At 37.5% G+C, this 22,660-nt stretch overlaps 1 protein-coding gene and 1 pseudogene across 1 annotated transcript; one reads left to right on the top strand and one right to left on the bottom strand.

Moving 5' to 3' along the window:
* Positions 1–6,587: 6,587 nt before the first annotated feature.
* On the bottom strand, positions 6,588–9,232 carry LOC149228232 (cytochrome c1-2, heme protein, mitochondrial pseudogene; annotated as a pseudogene).
* An 11,661-nt stretch (positions 9,233–20,893) lies between these two features.
* LOC149228231 (uncharacterized) lies at positions 20,894–22,021 on the top strand. Its single transcript, XM_089380713.1, has 3 exons — positions 20,894–21,471; positions 21,565–21,657; positions 21,830–22,021. Exons 1-3 carry the CDS (start codon positions 21,343–21,345, stop codon positions 22,019–22,021), a joined length of 414 nt encoding a protein of 137 aa, XP_089236839.1. The 5' UTR covers positions 20,894–21,342.
* The last annotated feature ends 639 nt before the right edge of the window (positions 22,022–22,660 follow it).

Here is a 22,660-nt window from a genome sequence, read left to right as displayed (position 1 = left end):
TCCCTAACAGGACCTAACACTTCATTTGGTGCTTCAAATGGCTTTACTTGGCCTCTTATCCCAGCCAAGTGTTGTTTCAATCTGAGTGTTATCACCCCAAGAAACTCTCCTAGGTTGTATATCAGAGATGCTCGAGAACATTATAAACTTAACAAAAATGTTGGAAAAATGGTGGATGAATGAAAGAAATGTTGCATATTCAAGCCAGATAACCACTTCTACTATGCTTAACCCCAGACATGGGTGAACACCCCAGACTACAAGGTCGTAGACCACCAATTACTCACAGTTTAAGGAAAATGTGATGATGGAGAATATTGATCACACCAGCAGATACACAGGACCCTATGATGGCTAACTGCAACTAGTTATGAGGTCTGTAAATCTATTTCCTAATGCACAGACAGGATGACAGCTCTCTGGCATTAAAACAACAGAAGCCTGCATACACATTCAATAATACTAACTAGATTCTAACACAGAGGTGGGATGACAACCCCTCTAATGCTAAACATCTACAGCACATGAATAAATACATAACAGGCACAGCCTGGAACAGAACAGAAGAAGTGGAAAGTGAGCAATTAACAGCAACAGAAGCTTGTATTAGCTGAAAATGAAGACCAGACACTGCAGGTATCACAGTAGTTACAGTCTCTAGAAGTTGAACCTTACATCAAAATAACATTCATCCCCCTATTACATTTTGTCTGCTAGCTATATATAGAAGTTCTTTAAAAAATTGCTATGCTGTGTTATACGAGGAAGAATCATAATGACCAACAACCATATTAATTCTCTAAAATGGGCCTCTGCTACACTTTGACTGCTTTAATGGATGATTTAGACATTCTCTGGCGTTCTGTGGTCCTTCTCGGGCAGATGCAGTAAAATATAAATGAAACCCATTACGTTTCAATGCTTTTAATTACTCGAGAGTCCTCCTTTCCTTCTCTGGCCATTCTGTCTTTTAAATGCAGTTGCTGAGGATTTAATTGTGCTGGGTACAGGATTCTGACCTCCTTCCTCCTTCGGGTACACAGGACAGGTTGTGGACATGGGCAGCATGGCGAAAGCATGGCTATGGCGGGGGCAAATCTCAGTCGTTGGATCGCGTGAATCAATGGCGGGGATCGCTTTGCAGGTGTTATCGGGAGACAAAATGATCGGAAGAACGTGGGTCGTCGGATCGTTGTCGGGCAGATCCGACGGCTATCGAGCCGCGGAGGTGATCGACTGTTAACGAACGGGAGACGAGCGGTTTTACGGGCGGGCGGTATTACCTGCACCGCCTTTCGGAGGTGGGCAGTTTCCATAACACGGGGCGTGATCCAGTGGAATTGTGACACGTGGCAGATTAAAACCACCGCCCCCGCGAGTTAACGTGCGTGCAAGTCGCACGATCAGGGGAAGCATCCACCGTTAGATCTGGCGATGGACACGATCAATGGCGGAGAAACAAACGATGTTTAACGCGCGGGAAAAATACTGTGACCGTTGGATCGCGACGATCAATGGCTACGATTGCAGCTGGGGTTATATGGGCGCAAAGTCATATGGTTGGGTCGTATGGCGGTTTTGAACTGCGCGCTCGGGGGCTAGAGGAAATATGGGATTAAACAGGTTATCGGGGCTTATAGGGTTTATAAACAAAAACGCCCAGGAGCTAAATAAACAAAGGTTTTATGTAGGGTTTAAAGGAGAAAAACAGGGATAAGCGACTTAAAGGAGAATAAGGAGGATCTAAAAGGAAGGAGGAAACGAAGGTGTAAGGAGTTATGAGGGAATAATGCAAATGAAGGAGAAAGAATACAATGAACTGTTGCGAGCTCCTTTGCAACCAAAATCAGCATTGCCCAACCTGTTTTATCCATCAAAAGTCACAAAATGTAGTAGAGCTAACACTGGCTCCTTCTGGGGATGAGATCCTCCCTGTGAGGTCTCAAGAACTACAAACCAATGTCTTCATACAAAATCAGCTTTAAAACACTGCCTAGTATCCATTGGGCATGGAGTCAAATTAAGCCTACACTAAAACCTGAAAAAGAAACTGCTTACAATCATTAAGACCTGAAAACTTAAAACTTCTTTTTTTCTAAACTGCCCATCTGCTGGGCCAACCAAAATTTTTCTCCTGCTCTTGACCCCTTCATCATAGAGCTGCAAAACAGGATTAATTTGATCATCTACCTCAAACAGTTTAAGACATTTGAGCTTCATAGGTAGATATGGATCAAATTTCATCTCCCTTCTATGTATTTTCCTCCTTGGATGTTCTTCACAGGAGCCTTTGTACACCTGCTGAATAATCATGGATGCTGTGTACTTTTATGTGACATCTGTAATCTGCACAACTAATATAAATGATGAATCACTGTATTCTTGTGTGAAGGACTCACAGACATCATCTGCTCCTGAATCTTTGTTTGAACAATCCTCATCCAAGTAGGAGTTCCAAGACTGTGCATCCTCTTCCTCTTTCATCTGAAAAGCTGCCTTTTTAGTCTGTGTAGAGGCCACCTGAGCAGGTTTCAGAATATCAAGACTGAGATGATCAGTTTCAGCCTTAAGCATTGAAATTTGTTCTACCTCAGTGTTCAAGGGGCAACTTTGAGGGAATTCTTCTTGAGCAGGCAGAGGGACGAAAGATGATGGGGAGTTTTCCTCTCCCTTTTTGATCACTGGACTGGGGATGACAGTAAGCTAGCTCATTTGCAGATCTGCATAGTCATGTGAAGATGAGCTGGCTTGAGGCACAGATTATTTAAGGATGAAAGGACTTTCTACTGATTGCTCCTGCTGATAAGCTTGTTGTTATAGAGCTACAACAAATTGACAAGCAGTGCCTCTGAATAATGCTTCTTCATACGCAGCTCTGGTTAGGAAAGGAGCACCTTCCAAACCATGGACCTCCTCCTCTTCTTCAGGCTGCTCTTCTTCCATGACTATATTATGACAAAGGGTCTTCACCCCTTTATCTTCATTTGTAATGCTATTTCTTTGCAAAATCTGCAAATGCTCATGTGCTCCTCTATGTGGATTTGAAGTTGGAAGAGAAAAGGAATAATGAGATCCTGCTTCTTTAAAATGTTGGTCAGCCTTTAGTTTGGAAACTTCAGAGGCCAAAAACTCTATCATCCTTGCTAATTCATCGATTTCAGGCTTTGAGGATGATGACGACTCTCCTCCTTGACTTCTCCTTTCATCATCACCTTCGAGTCTTTTTGCAGCAATGATGTTTGCTTCTACCTCAAAGGCTGCATTTTGCATATTAGCCAAAGAAGTACATCTTCGTTCTCTTAACAACAAGCAGAACTGAGAATCAAAGGCATTGGCATAAGTGAGCATAGCAAAAGCAGGGGTAGGTCTTACTTCAGTTGGCATTCTGTTGTACATATGATTGAATCTGATGTTAAATTCAGACAGCAGCTCACCATCTTCTCTCTGCAAGTTCCCAAATTCATCATGATAAAAGAGCAGATCTTTATTCTCCCCCCAGTGATTTAGGAATACATCATCTAGGGCCTCAATATCTGCAATAGACCTAGGGGGTAATTCTCTAAACCATTTTCTAGCTTCCCCATCTAGGCTTTGGACAAAAACCCTCATCCATACATCCTCTTCATTGATATCCAGGTTATCAGCATAGCTATAAAATGCCTCTAAATGCTCTTCAACTGTTACTCCTTCTGCACCAGTAAACTTTGGCATAAATTCTTGATAATCTCCTGCAGGCATGGCATTCAAAGGGGTAGGCAAGACTAAGGGCCCATACCTAGCAGCAACTATTCTTTCTATCTTTGTGAGGGCTTGCTGGCCTGCCATGACTGAGGTATACGAAAGGGATACTGGTGGACTGAGTGGAATGAATCAATGAAAAGAATGACAGAAACAGAGGAATATGATGGACAACATGGATGCTTCTTTCAACTGAGGTCTGAAAGGGAAATGAATGACTAAGGAGCTGTATGAATCTCTGAAGGTGACTACTTCACTAACAGAGATACATAAAAATTCCAAGGCTTACCTGATCCTGATGCTCCTTATTGCGATATTTTCTTTTGCTAAACGATCTTCTCAGGATCAGGCACTGGTTTAGTTGATGGTTTCTGAAGATATCTCCTAACATGCCTCACCAATTGCACCGGAACTGCAATGTGGAGTCGCCAAAGGATGGTCTTCCTCCAGTGGAGTCGCCAGATAGATGATTACAACCAGAATATGTGCCTAGACCTTGTCTATCATCAAAATCTGGAACTATGTCGTTCTCCCAGGGAAGCTGAGCTTCAATTCTCCTCTCCCAGCAATGGCGCCAATTAATGTTATCACCCCAAGAAACTCTGCTAGGTTGTATATCAGAGATGCTCAGGAACATTACAAACTCAACAAAAATGTTGGAAAAATGGTGGATGAATGAAAGAAATGTTGCATATTCAATCCAGATAACCACTTCTACTATGCTTAACCCCAGACATGGGTGAACACCCCATACTACAAGGCCGTAGACCACCAATTACTCACAGTTTAAGGAAAATGTGATGATGGAGAATACTGATCACACCAGCAAATGCACAGGACCCTGTGATGGCCAGCTGCAACCAGTTATGAGGTCTGTAAATCTATTTCCTAATGCACAGATTGGATGACAGCTCTCTGACATTAAAACAACAAAAACCTGCATACACATTCAATAATACTAACTAGATTCTAACACAGAGGTGGGATGACAGCCCCTCTAATGCTAAACATCTACAGCACATGAATAAATGCATAACAGGCACAACCTGGAACAGAATAGTAGAAGTGGAAAGTGAGCAATTAACAACAATAGAAGCTTGCATTAGCTGAAAATGAAGACCGGACGCTACAAGTATCACAGTAGTTACAGTCTCCAGAAGTTGAACCTTACATCAAAATAACATTCACCCCCCTATTACATTATGTCTGCTAGCTATATATAGAAGTTCTTTACAAAATTGCTCTGCTGTGTTATACGAGGAAGAATCATAATGACCAACAACCATATTAATTCTCTGAAATGGGCCTCTACTGCAGTTTGACTGCTTTAATGGATGATTTAGACATTCTCTGGTGTTCTGTGGTCCTTCTCGGGCAGATGCAGTAAAATATAAATGAAACCCATAACCTTTCAATGCTTTTAACTACTAGAGAGTGCTCATTTCCTTCTCTGACCATTCTGTCTTTTAAATGCAGTTGCTGAGGATTTACTTGTGTCGGGTACAGGATTCTGACCTCCTTCCTCCTTTGGGTACACAAGACAGGTTGTGGACATGGGCAGCATGGCGAAAGCACAGCTATGGCAGGGGCAAAGCTCAGCCGTTGGATCGCGTGAATCAACGGCAGGGATCGCTTCGCAGGCGTTATTGGGAGACAAAATAATCGGAAGAACGTGGGCTCTCGGATCACTGTCGGGTGGATCCGGCGGCTATCGGGCGGCGGAGGTGATTGACTGTTAACGAGCGGGAGACGAGCGGTTTTACGGGCGGGTGGTATTACCCGCACCGCCTTTCGGAGGTGGGCGGTTGCCGTAACGCGGGGCGCGACCCAGTGGAATTGTGATGCGTGGCAGATTAAAACCTCCACCCCTGCAGGTTAACGCGCGCGCAAGTCGCGCAATCGGGGGAAGCGTCCATCGTTAGATCAGGCGATGGACGCGATCAACGGTGGAGAAACGAATGATGTTTAACGTGCGGGAAAAAGACTGTGACCGTTGGATCGTGACGATCAACGACTGCGATTGTTGTTGGGGTTATATGGGCACGGAGTCATATGGTCGGGTCGTATGGCGGTTTTCAACTGCGCGCTCGGGGGCTAGAGGAAATATGGGATTAAACAGGGTTTAAACAGGTCATCGAGGCTTATAGGGTTTATAAACAAAAACGCCCGGGAGCTAAATAAACAAAGGTTTTATGTAGGGTTTAAAGGAGAAAAACAGGGATAAGGGACTTAAAGGAGAATAAGGAGGATTTAAAAGGAAGGAGGAAACAAAGGTGTAAGGAGTTATGAGGGAATAATGCAAATGAAGGAGAAAGAATATAATGAACTGCTGCGAGCTCCTTTGCAACCAAAATCAGCATTGCCCAACCTGCTTTATCCATCAAAAGTCACAAAATGTAGCAGAGCTAACACTGAGAATACCCCCACCTCCAATAGGTTTATGGCATAATTTGCATATCATTTTTCCATCAATCAAATCACAATGATTCCATGCAGTATCCTTGGCTTTTGGAACCATGTTGGCTTGAAATGATTAAAAATTGCAATAAATCTGCCATTTAAAAAAAAAATGTAGCTAAGAAGCATGGAAAACCAAAGCTAAATTTAGGAAAACAAATGCACATGTAGCCTACAAAATTTGATAGCATAGATGATAGAAGTTAGAAGTTTAGAACACATAAAAATAATTAATACATGGATAGTAGTCAAACAAGGAATTTTCAAGTGAAAATCCTTACCTGGAAATGCAAACGAGCTTCGTTAGCCTCCTCTTGAAGATGCCAACTCCACTGATAGCTCCAAACTATCTCCAAAATAGCTCTAACTCCAACTCCAAGCCTCCAAGATGACTACTCCAGCAAAAACTCAACACTCTCCAAGCTCCCAATCAAATTCACAAATGCTCCAAATGAAATGTATGAGACGAATGAGAGGGACAAGGTCCTTTTAAAGGCTTGGAGAGGGTGTTTTTGGAGGGAAAGAACCCTTATTTTCCCTCCAAAATACCCTACAACCTTGGAAAACCACACTATGTGGGTCCTCCGTGGCCTTGGTAGCTAACCACCCGGTTTAGGATGAAACCTGCCAATTTGACCATAAATCGGCCATTTTGTCCTAAACCGACCAATTAGGACCGATTTTTTCATTTTTTTGGCCAAATGAGGGGTTAAACTGGGATTTTCTGGTGGTTTGACTGGTTGGGCTAGTTAACCAGTCGATTTGACCAATTACCGGCTTAAACCAGCCGCTTTTTAAAACACTGGTCTCACCTTCATAACACACTATACCTTTTCTATAATAGAGTGAAGACCCATTTTGTACAAATCCATCCCTATGGAGTTATACCATTAGCACATTAAAAATACCAATTTCAAGCACACTCATAATAGGATGCAACCATTCACTCCAAACCTTTTTAAATTTTGATTTGCTCTTTACTATTTAATCCTAGTGTATATGCTTGTTTTATAAAAACCCACTCTATACTACTGCAAACCATCAAAAGAGAAAACTTGGTATGGCCAAATGAAGTAGTAGTAGCATAAGACATCCAATTGTTGTTGACCTTGGGAATAAAAGATTGAGGAATATTATTTTTCCCACTAGAGGACATTACAACCAAAAAGAAATTAAAATCTAGAGATGACCTAATGATCGCAGAGCCTCTTCAACTGCTAACCTTTTATTACTTTATAGCCCTTGACATAACATTTCAACTAACATGGAATTTAGGAGGATTTAATATGTTTTAAGAGAAAATTATAGAGTTAAAAGAGTATTATTGGAAGTACAAAATTTTGTTGATCAATTGACAATTAAGTTTTCTACCTATTGTTATAGAGACAAAGGGTTGTCATATTAGGTTTTAATACATTTAAAGAGACAACAATAAATCTAAAAGATATATTATTGAAAATTACATAATTTTGTTGATCAATTAACATTTGAGTTTCTACTTATCATCATAGTGACATGTTAGCCTCACTCTCTTAAAAACAATTATAAATCCAAATAAAATAATTAATTAAATTAAATCATGAGAGTTAGTTCCTCAAACTAGGGAGTTTAGTTAGGAGGAGAGATTCTCTCCAACTAGTTCTCCTAAGTTAGCATGTAGTTGAGAAATTGTCTCAACCAAGTGAGTCTAAGATAGACGCACTATCTTAAGACCACTTGCTCATGTATTTAAATTTATTATTAAATTATTTTATTAAGAGAGAGAGAGAATTACATGAGCATGAGAGATCATATGATAGCTCTCTGCCTTTTTCGCCAATTTGTCTTTTGTGTGTTGCTGGTTTGATATTATTATGTGTTTATTTGTGTGAGTGGTTTATTAGTTTGTTAATTTCTTCATGGTTATATGGATGTGTGAAACTCCTTCATGTGGTATCAGAGCTAGGTTGAGAGAATTGCTTAGCTTGTCAGTTTTTTATCTTGGAGATTGGAGAATGGATTACAGCTGATATTTCTTCGAGAGGAAGACACATCAAGAAACTGCGAAGCAAGGGTTTGGGCGAGTTAACAACCCATCTGAATATCAAACTCACATGTCTTTTTGATTTCCTGATAGCACTACGCGTTGCCCTAAGTGGTAGTTGGTGCAGTCAACATCAATTACAAATTTGAGAGGCTGCGTAATGAGTCCACTGTCATTTTGAGAACTACCTCCATGACTAAGGTGTTATTGCATGCTCTCAATTTTCGAAAGCCACAGGCATGCCAATAGCATTTTAAAGATGCAGCTCTTTGCGTGTGGAGGACTTGAGATCTAATGACCGAAGGCGGAAGAATCAGAGCCGAGACTCTGCACGCTCTACTTGATCTTTAGCCTAACCACACAGAGGATGGCTGCCTATTAGAGCAGAGCCTGCTCATTTTTCTAAGTCATGTCAATGTTGCTCTCATCGTCTCCCATTTGAGCTTTTGTTGCAGGTGTTCCATCTTCATACTCAATTGCACCATCATTAAGCATCTTGGACATGGCTATCACACTGCCGGGGAAATAAGGATTATAATGCAATCCCTCTCGAATCGAAACCCTAGCTGGCGGATCACGGTATCCAGTAAGCAACGAAAATACATAGTTATGAACATTATGGCGTGCCTTTGTAATCAGGCTAAGGTTTGGAGGATAGGCCCCTCCATTGGCAAATCTTGCCACCTATTCATTAGCATAAGGCTTAGGAAAATCATCACTTAGTTTTCCAGGTCGTGTAAACATTTCACCTTCATCATTTGGTCCATCCTCGACTTCTATTTCTGCTGCTAAAGCTTTTGCTTCTTCTTCAATATAGGCAACTCCAACAAGGTCACGGTAGGTGACCAACGACATACTATGGCAAGATGCGCAAACTTGTTGAAAGACCTGATGTCCACGCCGAATTGATGCATGATCATAGGAACTTAGAATTCCCTTATGGGGCCACGGGTAGCTTGGGCACTCTAAGCCATGTTCTGCCTCATCGGCAACTGCTATACCTGCAAATCCAAATTATCTTATAAGTATACCTTGAATGACCAAGACTGCTCGTTGTCTATTTAATCCTAAGGCAATGGCTCTTTTCTGAGAATCGTCAAAGAACTCTTTTTGTAGAATTTCACCCAAATCCTCTTCTGCATCATTTTGCAAATTATTCTCTGCATGCCAATAGATATCTTGACCTGCTTCAAAAAGAGTAGTGACAACAGCCGCTGCAGGATTCTTCTTTTTCAAACCTTCGAGCCTCACAATTACGCTCATAAGTAATTGCATCTGCCAAGCCATGAATTCGATCAATTCTCAAAGACTGGCCAGAGAGCTTAGATGAAGAGAATTTTGCATATAGAGTTGAGAGAGACACAATATTCATAGAGAGTGTGAAGAGAAGAAATATGTTTGTGTTTTATTGCTGCAGATGGGAGACATGAGTGATTTTTAAAAAGTGTAGATATGTTGAGATTAACAATCTATTGTCTACAGTTAGTGTTTCCAGAAGATTAGCATTTTCATTATTTGCGCAATTTATTTCATGATGAAGGAAGGTGAAAATGTTGGAAGTCCAACTGAGGTCACTACAAAAAAACCAGCGATTAGCGTCCCTTTTTACTTCTTTTTTTGCATCTAGAGCCCATTTTTGGTGCTATTTGCATCCATTTATCAAATATGGTGCAAAACTTGACACAAAATTTGCATCAAGTTTTGCACCAAATCTTACACCAAGTTTAGCACCAGGTATTGCAATAGGTTTTGCACCAAATTTTATGCCAAGTTTTGTGTCATCCTTTACACCAGGTTTTGTTCCAGGTTTTGCATCAAGTTTGGCACCTAATTTTGTTTGACATACTTTTGCATCCTCATTTGCATCCACTTTTTGCACCTACACTTGCATCAACTTTTGCATCGACTTTTGCATCATTTTTTAAATCATTTTTTGCATCCATTTTTTCATCCATTTGTGCATCCCTTTTGCGCCAAGTTTTACATCGTGTTTTGTGTCTAGTTTTGCATAAAATTTTGCATCTACTTTTGTTGCATCCACTTTTCCCTCTTGTTTGGCATCCATATTTACATCCTCTTTTGCATCTATTATTGTACCCACTATTGCATCTAATATTTTTGTGCCACAATTAGCGCCTAGTTTGGCACCTCCTTTTGCACCCACTTTTGATTATAATTTTGCATCCACGTTTGCATCCTCATTTGCGTCTAGGTTTTCATCAACTACTACATCTATTTTTGCATCCCTTTTTGTATCCAATTTTGGACCGGGATTTGCATCGGGTTTTGTGTCTCGTTTTGCATCTACTTTTGCATCGACTTCTATTGCATCCACTTTTGCACACAATTTTGCATCCACTGTTGCACCCATTTTAAATTTCACTTTTTGCATCCCTTTTTACATCTTCATTTGCATCATACTTTGATTCTTTTTTTGCATCTATCATTACATCCACTTTTGTTATGCCACAATTTGCACCATGTTTTGCACTCACTGTTGTATCCACGTTTGCTTCCAATTTTGCATCCATGTTCACATCCTCTTTTGCATCAAATATTGCATCTATTTTTGCATCCACTTTTATGTCAGGTTTATGCATTGGGTTTTGCATCTCGTTTTGTATCTACTTTTGCATCTACTTACATTATATCCATTTTTTGCATCCAATTTTGTTTTGCCTGTTGCATCAATGTTTGCTTCCACTTTTACATCCATTTTTGCATCTTATTTTGCATATTTTTTGTCTATTGTTACAACCACTTTTGTTGCACCATATCTTGCGTCTACCATTGCAACCACATTTGCTTCCACGTTTGCATCCCCTATTGCATCCACTTTTGTTTCATCCATTTTTGCATATACTTTTGTTTCCGTTGTTGCATCCACATTTGTTTCACCACAATTTGTGCCAAGTTTTACACCTACCATTGGACCCATGTTTGCTTCCACTTTTGCCTTCATGTTGCATCCAAGTTTGCATTGACAACTGCATCTACTTTTGCATCTACTTTTCTGTCAGGTTTTTCATGTTGTTGTGCATCTACTTATGTTGTATCCACTTTTCATCCAATTTTACTTCTATTGTTGCCCCCATTTCTATGTTCACTTTTGCATCCCTTTTCCAACACTCATCATATTTTCTGCATTGATGATATTCCTTATGGCATTGACAATTATGAACAATTGATGACAATGTCAATAATATTGACAATGATGAAAATGAAGATGATGGCGATGACATGAATTGTGATTATGATGATAAAGACGATGTATCATATTAACATCCACTTAAACCAAATTGACTTTTGGGACATATGTCTCTTTGATGATGAAGGGAATCCAATTATGTGATCTCAAACACATTCCCTCACAAACACTCACAAAAACCCTACACTTTTTAGGGTTCGAACCTAGGTTGTCTGTTATGAAACCAACTCACAAAAAGATAGAAAAGATAGATCAACAACTTAGAAATCAGCCTCTTCGAGGGGGCAACCTCCTTTACATTACACAAAAGAACAATTATTGGATGATACAAATGACAGAGCCTCATTTCTATATATAGGAGTCTAAGGGGTCACAATATAATCAAAGTCAACATAACAATAATAATATAAGGGCACAAAAATAACAATAGTGGGCTTCTATGGGGCACAATAATAACAATATGGGGACAATAAGGGCACAACAATAACAGTAAGGGCCACAATGACACTAGTAATGGGGGAATCACTAGTGTTATAGGGACCTAACATTGTCTATATGGAAACACTGTATAATTTTGAATTTATTTATTGTAGATTTGTACATAGATGGATATTCCTTTCTTTGCATTTATCTTTTAGACTTCTTGCTTTCACCAATTGATTTAGAGCTTGTGGAGTCTCAAGTAGCACCAATCCCCTTGCTTCTATTGGATTGAATAACATGATTTCTCTTTTGAAATCCATAATATCTCATTCACATGCTTCCTATTTCTCCCATAAGACTTTAGCACAGACTCCATGATCATGTTTGTGTCCCTCTTAATAACGCACTCCTTGGAAGGGGCCATAAAATCTTTTATTAGGACTAAACTTGGATGTCTCTTCTTTCTTGCCCTTTGATTCTTCATTCAATCATACCACCCATCAACTTGTTATTTTTCCATTTTTCTTATAATGACCTTTGTTGTTGGGAAGGTGCCTTTCAAGTATTTTGTCTTTGCATATAGATACACATAAAGTATCATTATTTTAATCTAATGGACGTGGTTGTTAAAATCACCAATATTTAATTAAATATGCATTGTTATACCTTTGCTCAAGTCAACTTCAATTCAAATTCTAACACATGTGTGTATACCCTTCCTTGCTTAGTTTGTATATTGTTGTAAGTCCCCAATATATTTATGTTGGCTTTTGAAAGATCATCTCATCCCAAAATAAGTAGGGGGGATTCAATATTCAAATCCGGGAGAGTGGGGTTGAAGAAATGTATATTGAAGATGGATTCAATTATAGAAACTATCTTTTGAAAAAAGGTTAGTTTTGCCCCAAAAAGAAAGTCCCTCCTTTGAGACCTTGCCACAACTTCCATAGTTGTGAAATTTTACAATAATAGAACCTCTAGAGTAGAGGTTTACCATATACTTAGAACTTAGGTTGGAATTGATTTGATTCTTGAACTCTTTAGATGATGACTAGAGATCATTAAATACATAGTTTGAAGCGTTTGCTTGTAGTTATTAATGAACTTGTTAACCATCCATAGATGAATACTTCCCTTGCACATGTGCTTGATTTTGTCAATAATGAAAGAATCCTACTATGTTTTTGGTATATTCGACAAGACTACATCTTTAAAATAAAGAAGATTCAATTCTTAATGCTTTGCAATCCTGTAAGAGGGAGGGACAATCGAAGTCACGCAGGAGGAGGTATTCCCTTTGTTTAGCGAAACTCTACAGAGATAAAGCACTAAATGCAAGATTAACCCCTTGTTTATGTGATAATTAGGGAATATATATCTATTCTCTCAAAGATTAGTCTTATATATTCAAAAAGAATTTCTCATTTATTCTAAATAACACTTAACACTGTTTATAGAATAATTTCTCACCATTACAATCACAATAATCATTTTTCAAGGCAAAAACTACATCAAAACTTTTTGAATATGCAAGTAGATAATCTCCACAAATGAAGATGAAAACATATTTTGAGCATGTTTAAAGTGGATTAAAATATAATAATAAAAGACACAACAAAAATCTTGATACAATAATAGCTCAAATAATTATCTTTAACAAAAATCTATTAAAAATTACTATAAAATTATAAAATGAAATTAACATTAATAAATAATCAATTAATTTATATAAAATCCCAATTTAATAATGAGTAATTACTTAATTCTTTAAGTTCCACTTCAAAGAAAGCATTGACACATCAGCTAGAGAAGGGTGCATTATTGTTTTGGAGTAAGAGAAGGGTGCATTATTGTTTCGGAGTTCTATGTCCGTCGCATCAATATTTTATTTGATGTGCCCAATTATTTTTCCAAAGTAAAACTATTATTCAGCTTAAATAATAGAATGTATAATATTTCAAATTCTATAAAATGTATAATATTTCAAATTCTTTGAAAATCCGTTTTACTGAAACACAAATATATGGCCGTCGATGACATGATCAGACGGTAGATATTCTATCCCGCCTTTAAATTCAAATCCTCTTGGTAGTTTGGCGCCATTGCGCGTATCCCTCTCAACGAGCTCAGTAGCTCGCATATGAACAATCATGGTTTGCAATCGCATAAACATTGCCCCAGAATCGATCCACGAGCCACCAGATCTCTCTCTGCACGACTTCCAACAGTTCATCTGCGTTTCTTCGTGGTCAAAACGATTTCAGAAAAGGTATTTTTCTGCAAGAGAGTGCTAAAATTGCAAAGCGCCATTATTTTCTTGTCGCCGTCATGAATCCTCTACGCCTTGTCCTAATGAAATTATTTAGAGTTCTTGATTGGAAAAATTTGCCATATTTCAACTTTCTGGAAATATTTCATTAAATAAGCTACCGTATTATCTAAAATAAATCTGAAGAAAGAGGCCGTGCTCAAAACAATGTTTTAAGCAGCAAATTTCACAAGGGTTATTTCTGGTTCAGTTATTCTGAGCTTTCAATGGAAAATTTTGACTCTATTTTGGCTTACAGGCAAGATTTCATAAACTAACGCTCTCTATAAATGGACTAGACAAGGTTGTGCTCAAAATTTTGTTTAAAAAATGGCAGATTTTGGGAAGAAGTTCTTTAAGTTAATGGATCAGCATTCAGATGCATTTCGAGTGGTTTGATTGAATGATTTTTGTCTCAGTTCCGCACATTTAAAAGTTTTGGAGAATGGGAATCGATAATTCTGGTATTTGATGGTGTTCTATTCAAATTACACAGAAGAAGATAGAAAGCTAGGGCTTTTAGAGGCTAAGCGTACACAATGGCACAATCTTTACAGGTTTTCGTGAGATTTTTAAGACAGGCAAATAGGATAGAAAATTAGGGATTTCACTAAGCCAAGAAAGCTAATGCTACATTCTTTACAAATTTACTTCAGAGTTTTGAGACTGAACATTTTTGATGTTCAAGTGGTTCGTAGATATCTTCATGCGGTTTCTATTTCCATGGAACCAAGAATTTGATACCTCAACATGAAATACTGTGCTCCGAAGGGTTTTCCCTTCCAGCTCATCTTTGTGTAATGGAATAGAATCGTTAATGCTCTTTAGTTTCTGGAGAAGTCAAAACTAATGGATCAGGAAGCAGGGGCTATTGGAACGGTTAGTAATTGAGGGAAACACTATCCTTCACAATATAACAACGTAGAGGAAAACTCATGGTACACTTTTGTAGTTTTGGTCAGATTAGGCCATCCAAGAACGCCATTAGAGATTTCAGAGAGAAGCTCTTTGTTTTCTTTAGCACCGGCTGAAGGGGAGAACTTTTGCCACATTCTGGGGTCATCTCTGTTCATTATAGAAGGAGGTCTTGTAACCTGCTCCAAACTGCCAGTTTCTCTCTTTGAAAGTTTGTATTGAAAACCAGTGCTGGGTCGAAGGTTTACTCATATGAAGGATGCAGAAAATGAGAGTCCTTTAGTGAGTCCATGAAAAAGGCTTGGCGAAGATTTGGGGCAAAATGATACCTACAACAGAGCCAACAAACTTCCAAAATTAGAGCCAACCTCACCAATTAAAATCTGCAAACAACCTAGAATCCTATCTTTAGGACGAGATTGTTTGAAGCACCCCGAAAACTCAAGTATGTTATTACTATGCTACCTTTCTATAGACTGGAATTATTTCTTTTATTGCTGCAATATCCGTGATATAGTCCTGGTTCAAGCAATTGAAAGATAGACTTGATTTTTCTTCTAGTTGATTATGAGACTCTGTACTCAAGGTCATAAGAAAAAAAAATCCAAAACTTTTTAGCTAGTGAAGTATAAGTTCCTGAAAGTTAAATAGTAACTATCTCTATCCAATTACCCACTGTGTAGGCAGGCATATCATTGATTTTAGCAAGCCTTAGCATTTTCCTGTCTACCTGGATAAGGAATCAAAATACAAACGAATAACTATCTTATCCCTGGTTGAACAAGACAGGTAAAAACCATTGTTTCCTTCAATTAGTTTCATCTTTTACCCCTATAATAAGCTATTGTGTCAGGTTTCTAAACTCTTCCCTGACACACATGAAAGTCACATGCAGTTTCAACAATGGTATTGATAAATTATAACAAATTCTTGTACAAGAACATTCTTATAGTCGTTGCCTCTCAATGCCAAGCAGATGTTGCAATGAGAATTTTGTCCAACCATCCAAAATAGTAAATACATAGCTCCTCCTTCTTCCTTAGTCTTATAGCTATTGCAATATGATTAACAGAGCAAAGATTTAACCGTGTCCTTAACATTAGCACTGAGATGATATACACTAAATCCTGCCATAGTCACTCTAGCTCTCCATTTTCCTGTAACTTCATACCTCTCAATCCTTTCTTCTCCCTCACAAGCAATTATGTTCACTGTGTTGAACTCGAATGAGGCATCCTCTCAAGAGGGGTTATTGGCCCACATAACAAAGGCACACACAGCAAGAGGGTTATTGAGCCTACACAATGAGGGCATACAGCACAAGAAGGTTATTGAACCAATATATCAAGTTTTCCTAGGTTGGAATTAACCACAAACCTAGTTTCAAATAAATCAAATTAAATATGGCCTTACCCATAATTACAGGTATGATACCTACAAATGATTTGGGGCCACACGTATAGATACACCAATAAATTTCAACCACAAACCTGTAAATTTCATTTTCCTTCACACCATGCATCTAATTTGTATTCTGTATGAGAATTAACAAAGGAATGATGCTCTTTTTCCTCTTTTCCGCTTTCCACAATATTTGCTATTTTTTTTGGTGAGTTTTCCATGTTCTAGATCCCACTTTGTTCCCACACACTCAAATTTTAGTTGCCTTGCTCTGCCACAATAATAATGCTTCAAATTCTTAGTTCTGGATTTGCTTATTCTTATTTTTAGATTTGCTTTAAACCGAATCTTTACCTGTAAATTGAGATGTAAACTTAGAGTTGTGTTTATAGATTCAGAAATAAAGTTGAGTTTTTGAAAAGTTCTCAAATGAGAGGCAAACGTTTTAGGCTAAGCACAACCATACCCTTTATTTTCCTCCCTTCCTATGGATTATAATTGATAATCTAATATTTTTTAACTTCATTTGATTCTCTGAAGTTGATTCCCTTCCTCCATTTTCATTAAAATCATCATGTTATAAGGCAAAAGGGCATACCTTTATATGAAATTTTGCCAGCAAAGAGTCCAAAATTAAATTTTGGACAATTAAATTTTCATGCAACTAAGCAACATTGCTTTTTAACAATACTCTTGGTTCAACATTTTTTGACAATGGTCTTGGTTCAGTACTTTCTTACGAGCAGATCCCTCTCCATTCCTTCAAGCAAGAGTGGCCTCCTTGGAAAAACAATAAATCTGACCATTTCAATTTTTTCATAATGTAATACCTTGTACCGAATATCTTTGGTTTATGCCTTCTAAAATCTTGGATACCTCATCAATTTTTCCCTTAGAGAAACACTGTTTTACAGAGTCAAAAAGTTAGTTTCACAACCTCTTCTAATTATTTTGCCTTCTAATTGTAATGATTTTTCCACTTCACTGGTCTGAAATAGAGCAGACATTACTTCTGTGTATACTTTAACATGTACAGAGGATTTACAATCTATCACTTCTTCAAGAACTTTTTATGCCTCAATTTTTTTTCCTACCTTCCCAAGATGATGCATGCCATAGATAAAACTTGCATGACTTGGAACAACACGTTCCCTAAGCATTTTGTTCAGTATCTGGGCAGCGGCTTGAACTTTCTTTGATTTGCAGCAAGCTTTGATGAGTGAATAGTACAGAGCATATGTGGGTGAGAGACCCTTTCTAATCATTATCGCCAGTTGATTCACTGCCTCATCCACCATACCCAACTTGCATAGGCCTCCAATGAATGTCCTATAGCAAACTATATCAGGATTTAAATTTTTTCATCTCCATTAGATAGTTCCTTGCATGGTCCACTCTACCAGCGTTGCACAAAGCATTGATCAATGCATTCAAATGGATTGTCCACTCCGAGAAAGGATTGTCCCTGATTTTAATATATAGTGTGACAAACCGTATGTGACAGGCAGGTGGAAAACTTTTCTCGCAATTGACTAAGCGACGTCCTGCGAGCCAGACTTGAGACGGAAACCCTCGTCAGAAGTATATGCTTGGCTCTTTTCCAAACAAATGAAGAGTCAATGAGGTTTTGTGTAATCACTTCTGGTATCGTATTGGGTTATTGTTAGAAGCGATAATTGGATTCGGATTCTCATCGAGTGAGTTGTTCTGCTTTCTCAATTTGAGAGGGTTTGTTTGGAGGGAAAAACGAAAGAGGACATACAAGAATAGTGAGGGGAAAGATGCAGAGGAAGAGGATTGAGAACATCGCTAGCAGGCAGGCTACATTTTCCAAACGTAGGTGGATTGCTGAAGAAAGCTTACGAGCTCTCGGTGCTCTGCACTGCAGAAGTTGAACTTGTGATTTTCTCCCCAGCAGGAAAGCTCTATGAACTGTTTTTTAGTGCAAATCCTACTATTTTGATTCTAATAATCATGGCTATGCAAACCTCATGAGATTCTTACTAATAACCCCGGTGGTGCAAGCCCTAGTAAGCTCGATGTTGAAAAACTTAGTGTAAAACCTCCAACAACAACATAATCAATACATGATGTCAAAAAAAATGGAGAAGCATCCAAGGTTCTTAAGCAATGATGTAATGAATGAGGTGGAGAAGCATCCAATGTTATTGAGCGATGGTTAGCTATACGAGGAAACATGCAATGTCATCTTCCTTTCATTTTCATGGATATAACTTAATATAACTTTCTTATGTAGAAAACATGGCTTATCTTAGGCTTAACCATGCATATAAAATACCACCTATCATCTTCATTGAAAAAAGAATGGTGTCTTTGTTCATAAATATCAGTGATTAATCGTAGGAATGGCTATTATTCTCTATCAAACAAAATCAAGGACTAAGTAATGAAGATCTTGGTCGACAACAAAACTTATGATTATTAACTTCACATTAAAATTCACTTCATCTCTTCCACCTTCAAGGAAATCTTTGTTATCCATCACCATATTGATGTTGTGACTTGGTCCTTGAAAAACATTCAGCATGTTTGATTCATGGAAACCTTCAAGTTAGACAGTATATGTCATGCTAACTTGCAAGAGATTGGTGTGAGGTACATTGAGGCTTGCAGGGCCTGCCCTGCAGTTTGCCCTCATGAAAGCATAGAAGTAGATTATAACCAGTTTCTTAGGAAACCATGAATCCTTTCTAGCCTTGACATCTCTGTGACCAACAAGATATACAACTCCTGATAATTCAGAACACTTCAATAGTTCCAAATGTACATCACAAGAAGGAAGCAGGTGGCAAAAACCATTTATCCAACCATTTTCCCCCACTTTCATCAAAACTGCAGAAAAATAAATTAGCTCAGTTGATCCAAATAGAACAGGAAATCCAATCGCAAGGAATATATTTTTTGCCCATATAAGAACCATGACAAGAGTCACTAGGCTTGTAGTCACCATAATCATCTCTACCTTTGCAATGCCATATGCATTTGATATCTCAACCGTGCTCTTAAAACAATCACATACCAAGACACACATTATCATTAGAACCCAGTTGATGACAAGAATGTAGATCTGACCCATGAACCGTCGGGATGTGTGAATTATTTTCAATCTGGGAAAGCATCCTAGGGCCATGGACATTTTAATAGATGAAATTGTTGCTGAGATCATTGCCTGGCTTGCAATCATGGCAACAACACCAGCTATCACGAAGACTGGCCAGATAAAACCATCTGGAATTGAAGCAGAGAATACGTTCTCCACCACAGAGGGATGCTTCATAAGATATGCAACTTGATCCATGTAAGCCAATAGTAGGCATGGGAATACTACACATGTGAAGGCTATCTGGATGGATCTTACTGAGAAGTGACCCAAATCAGCAAACATAGCTTCAGCTCCTATTATGCATAACATGCAACCTCCTAGGGACATCCATGCTTTGATAGTGTTCCTCTTGAACAAGTAATAGATATAAACAGGATTAAAAACTCATATGAACAAGTAATAGATATAAACAGGATGAACAATCATGGTATTAAAAACTCGATGATGGGATAATGTGTTCTATCATATCTCAAGCTATTCCCTTGCCGTAAACACTCTTAAATGATCATTTTCATGGTATTAAAAACTCACAATGATGGGACACTGTGTGCTACCATATCTCAAACTATTCCCACACTTTTTAGATGTAAACACTCTTAAAATTATCATTTTTAAATTGCCTATAAATATGAACTTTTTATTACTATATGAATAAACCATTAAAATGTTATAAATAAGATATATGAAATAAAAATTCTTAATTTCTTTTTTATTGTTATGTAAAGCCAAATTATGTTGAATTGTCAAAATTTAGACTTTAAAATTGTTAATATTCTTTTATTATATAAAGCTAACCTCTCCTAACCCAAAACATCACTTAAATCAATCTCTTATATCATAAAATATTCTAAAAAGTGAGATTTTATATTCTTTTCAACTTTAGTATTTTGTCAAATATTAAGAAATGCGAAACATAATATATATGTTAAAGAAGAAACATATTATATATCTTCAAGGAGAAACATATAATGGTAATGCAAAGTTTTAAAAGGTATGTGATCCTTAGGCTTATTGGAGAGTATATAAAAAAATTCACACCTTTTTATGAGATATGGGAGGAAAACATGTTAAAGATTTTTAATAAATATAAAATTTCCAAAATGATGCTAGTTACGTGTGATTCTTTTTTCATTGTTTGTGATTATGAAAAATGAAACTCAATGTTTTTTCATTAGTGCACACATATTTCATTATATAATTGCAACTAGAAAAATCATTCCAGAGCCGATAACAATAAAAGTGAAGAATATATGGTCCAACGTTATATTTAAGGGAGATGTTTAAGGATGGCGTTTGAATTTTGTTTTTCATTTTAAGACATTTGGAGCAAATATTAGGAAGGACTTTGAGAAAGGATTGTCCTTGATTTTCGAAAATGGAGTTGTTCCTTTCCAGCCATATGCCCCAAGTGACCATCAAAGGGAGAGCTCATATGTTTTTTGGATGTTTTCTTTATAGCCATTTTTTTACACATATCCATAGAGTCCCCATGCCATTGATGTGAATTACTTGTTCGGTTTTTTTTAACCAAAATTTTTAACCAAACAAGAAAAATTAAAAAAATGCCTCAAGATCAAAGACTGAAACAAAGACCTATTGACATACCTTTTAAAGTATGGAAAGAACTTGTAAAATCATATGAGAAGTTGGATGCACAAAGAAAATCCGGCAATGAGAGCATTCAGGTATTGAATTTTTCATTAAACATTATTTAGAATGTATTAATACTTATAAGTATCTTAGACATGTATTTGTGTGAAAATAAATTGAATTGGTTTATGTTTAAGGACAAGGCATCCAAGGCGAGGTTAACCAAGACAAAAGTCACTCATCGTAGTGGCCAAAAAGGTTTAAAAGCACTGATAACAACCTTTGTAAGTATATTAAACATGTGATATTTTTTTAATAAATTTTGTACTAGAAGAAAGTCATTGTTATCTAATTTCTCCCTATTTACTGATTGATAGGAACTAAAATATGGAAGACCTCCAAATCATTTGGAAAAGGAGGTGCTGCAGCAAAAGAGATGGGTTGAATTTGTTGTTTGGATGGACTCTATGGTATGTAATCTTAGTTGGATTTCCAATATACTTTTAAACCATATTTTCATTTTATTTTTTAGTACTATTAGATATTATATCTTACCTCATTTTATGGTTAACATTGTATAACAAAAACATGCGTTGTGTTATGTAATTAATACTAACATGTAATATTGATTTTTTTTGTCAGAATGCTATAGGTAATGATTGCCAAGACGATGATCCAAATTATGTTCAACATATATCAGGAGATGATGAGGATGAGGATGAGGATGATGGTGGTGAAGGAGGAGATGATGATGATAGTTGCGGTGTTGGTGATGATGTGGATCAGAGTAATGAGGATGGTCAAGATGATCATGAGGATGATCTTGGTAGCTAGGCATGCACATGCATTGTTTTTAATGAAGAAATTATTGTGTAGAATGACATTGTTATGTTTAGATGGGTGTTGTGAATTTACCCTATATCAATGATACATTTTGATTTTGTAATCATACGATGAGTTTGATTTAGTATGTTGTTAATTTATCGTAGAATAACGATATTCATGAAATATTTTGATTTGTTAATCATATTTGAATTTTACTTGTTTTGATTAAAAATAATACTGATTTTATTAGTATTTTTTTTTTTTTTTTTTTTTTTTACAATGTCGGCTACTCATATATTAGAAAAACTTTCTGAAGTAAGATCTAGTACATGGCAAGGAAAAGAGTAAGAACTGAGGTACAAAACCGGGTACGCAGACCCATAGTCCTCAAAGTTTCTTTTGATTGAACACAAAACGGTAGACAAACGGCAATACTGCCTTACATTTTTGTAATGCATAAGATCAAGGATAATGAGCATGACCGAGTTTCGAACGCTGGCTCTAGTCGAGTTTTCTGCATGTTGGCTCTCAGTGAGAGTGCGCAGATGATCAATAACCGCCTCCATGTGGATGCAGCGGTCTTTAAGTTTGGAGTTTCTATCAGCATGATAGTCTTCTGTTAGTTCTTTAACCTGAGCTATAAGGTTG

This window comes from Pinus tabuliformis, chromosome J (assembly GCF_031772625.1).
Source record: "Pinus tabuliformis cultivar Carrire ecotype Pingquan chromosome J, CPIR1, whole genome shotgun sequence".
Taxonomy (NCBI): Eukaryota; Viridiplantae; Streptophyta; class Pinopsida; order Pinales; family Pinaceae; genus Pinus; species Pinus tabuliformis.
Note: the sequence above shows the minus strand (reverse complement) of the source record. Positions and strands in the feature narration are given on the sequence as shown.

Excerpts from the sequence above, each read along its gene's own strand:
- LOC149228231 (XM_089380713.1), top strand. The coding sequence starts at position 21,343 with ATGTATTTGTGTGAAAATAAATTGAATTGGTTTATGTTTAAGGACAAG. Across the intron at positions 21,472-21,564 it reads AAGCACTGATAACAACCTTT|GAACTAAAATATGGAAGACC; the intron begins GTAAGTATATTA and ends ACTGATTGATAG. Across the intron at positions 21,658-21,829 it reads TTGTTTGGATGGACTCTATG|AATGCTATAGGTAATGATTG; the intron begins GTATGTAATCTT and ends TTTTTTTGTCAG.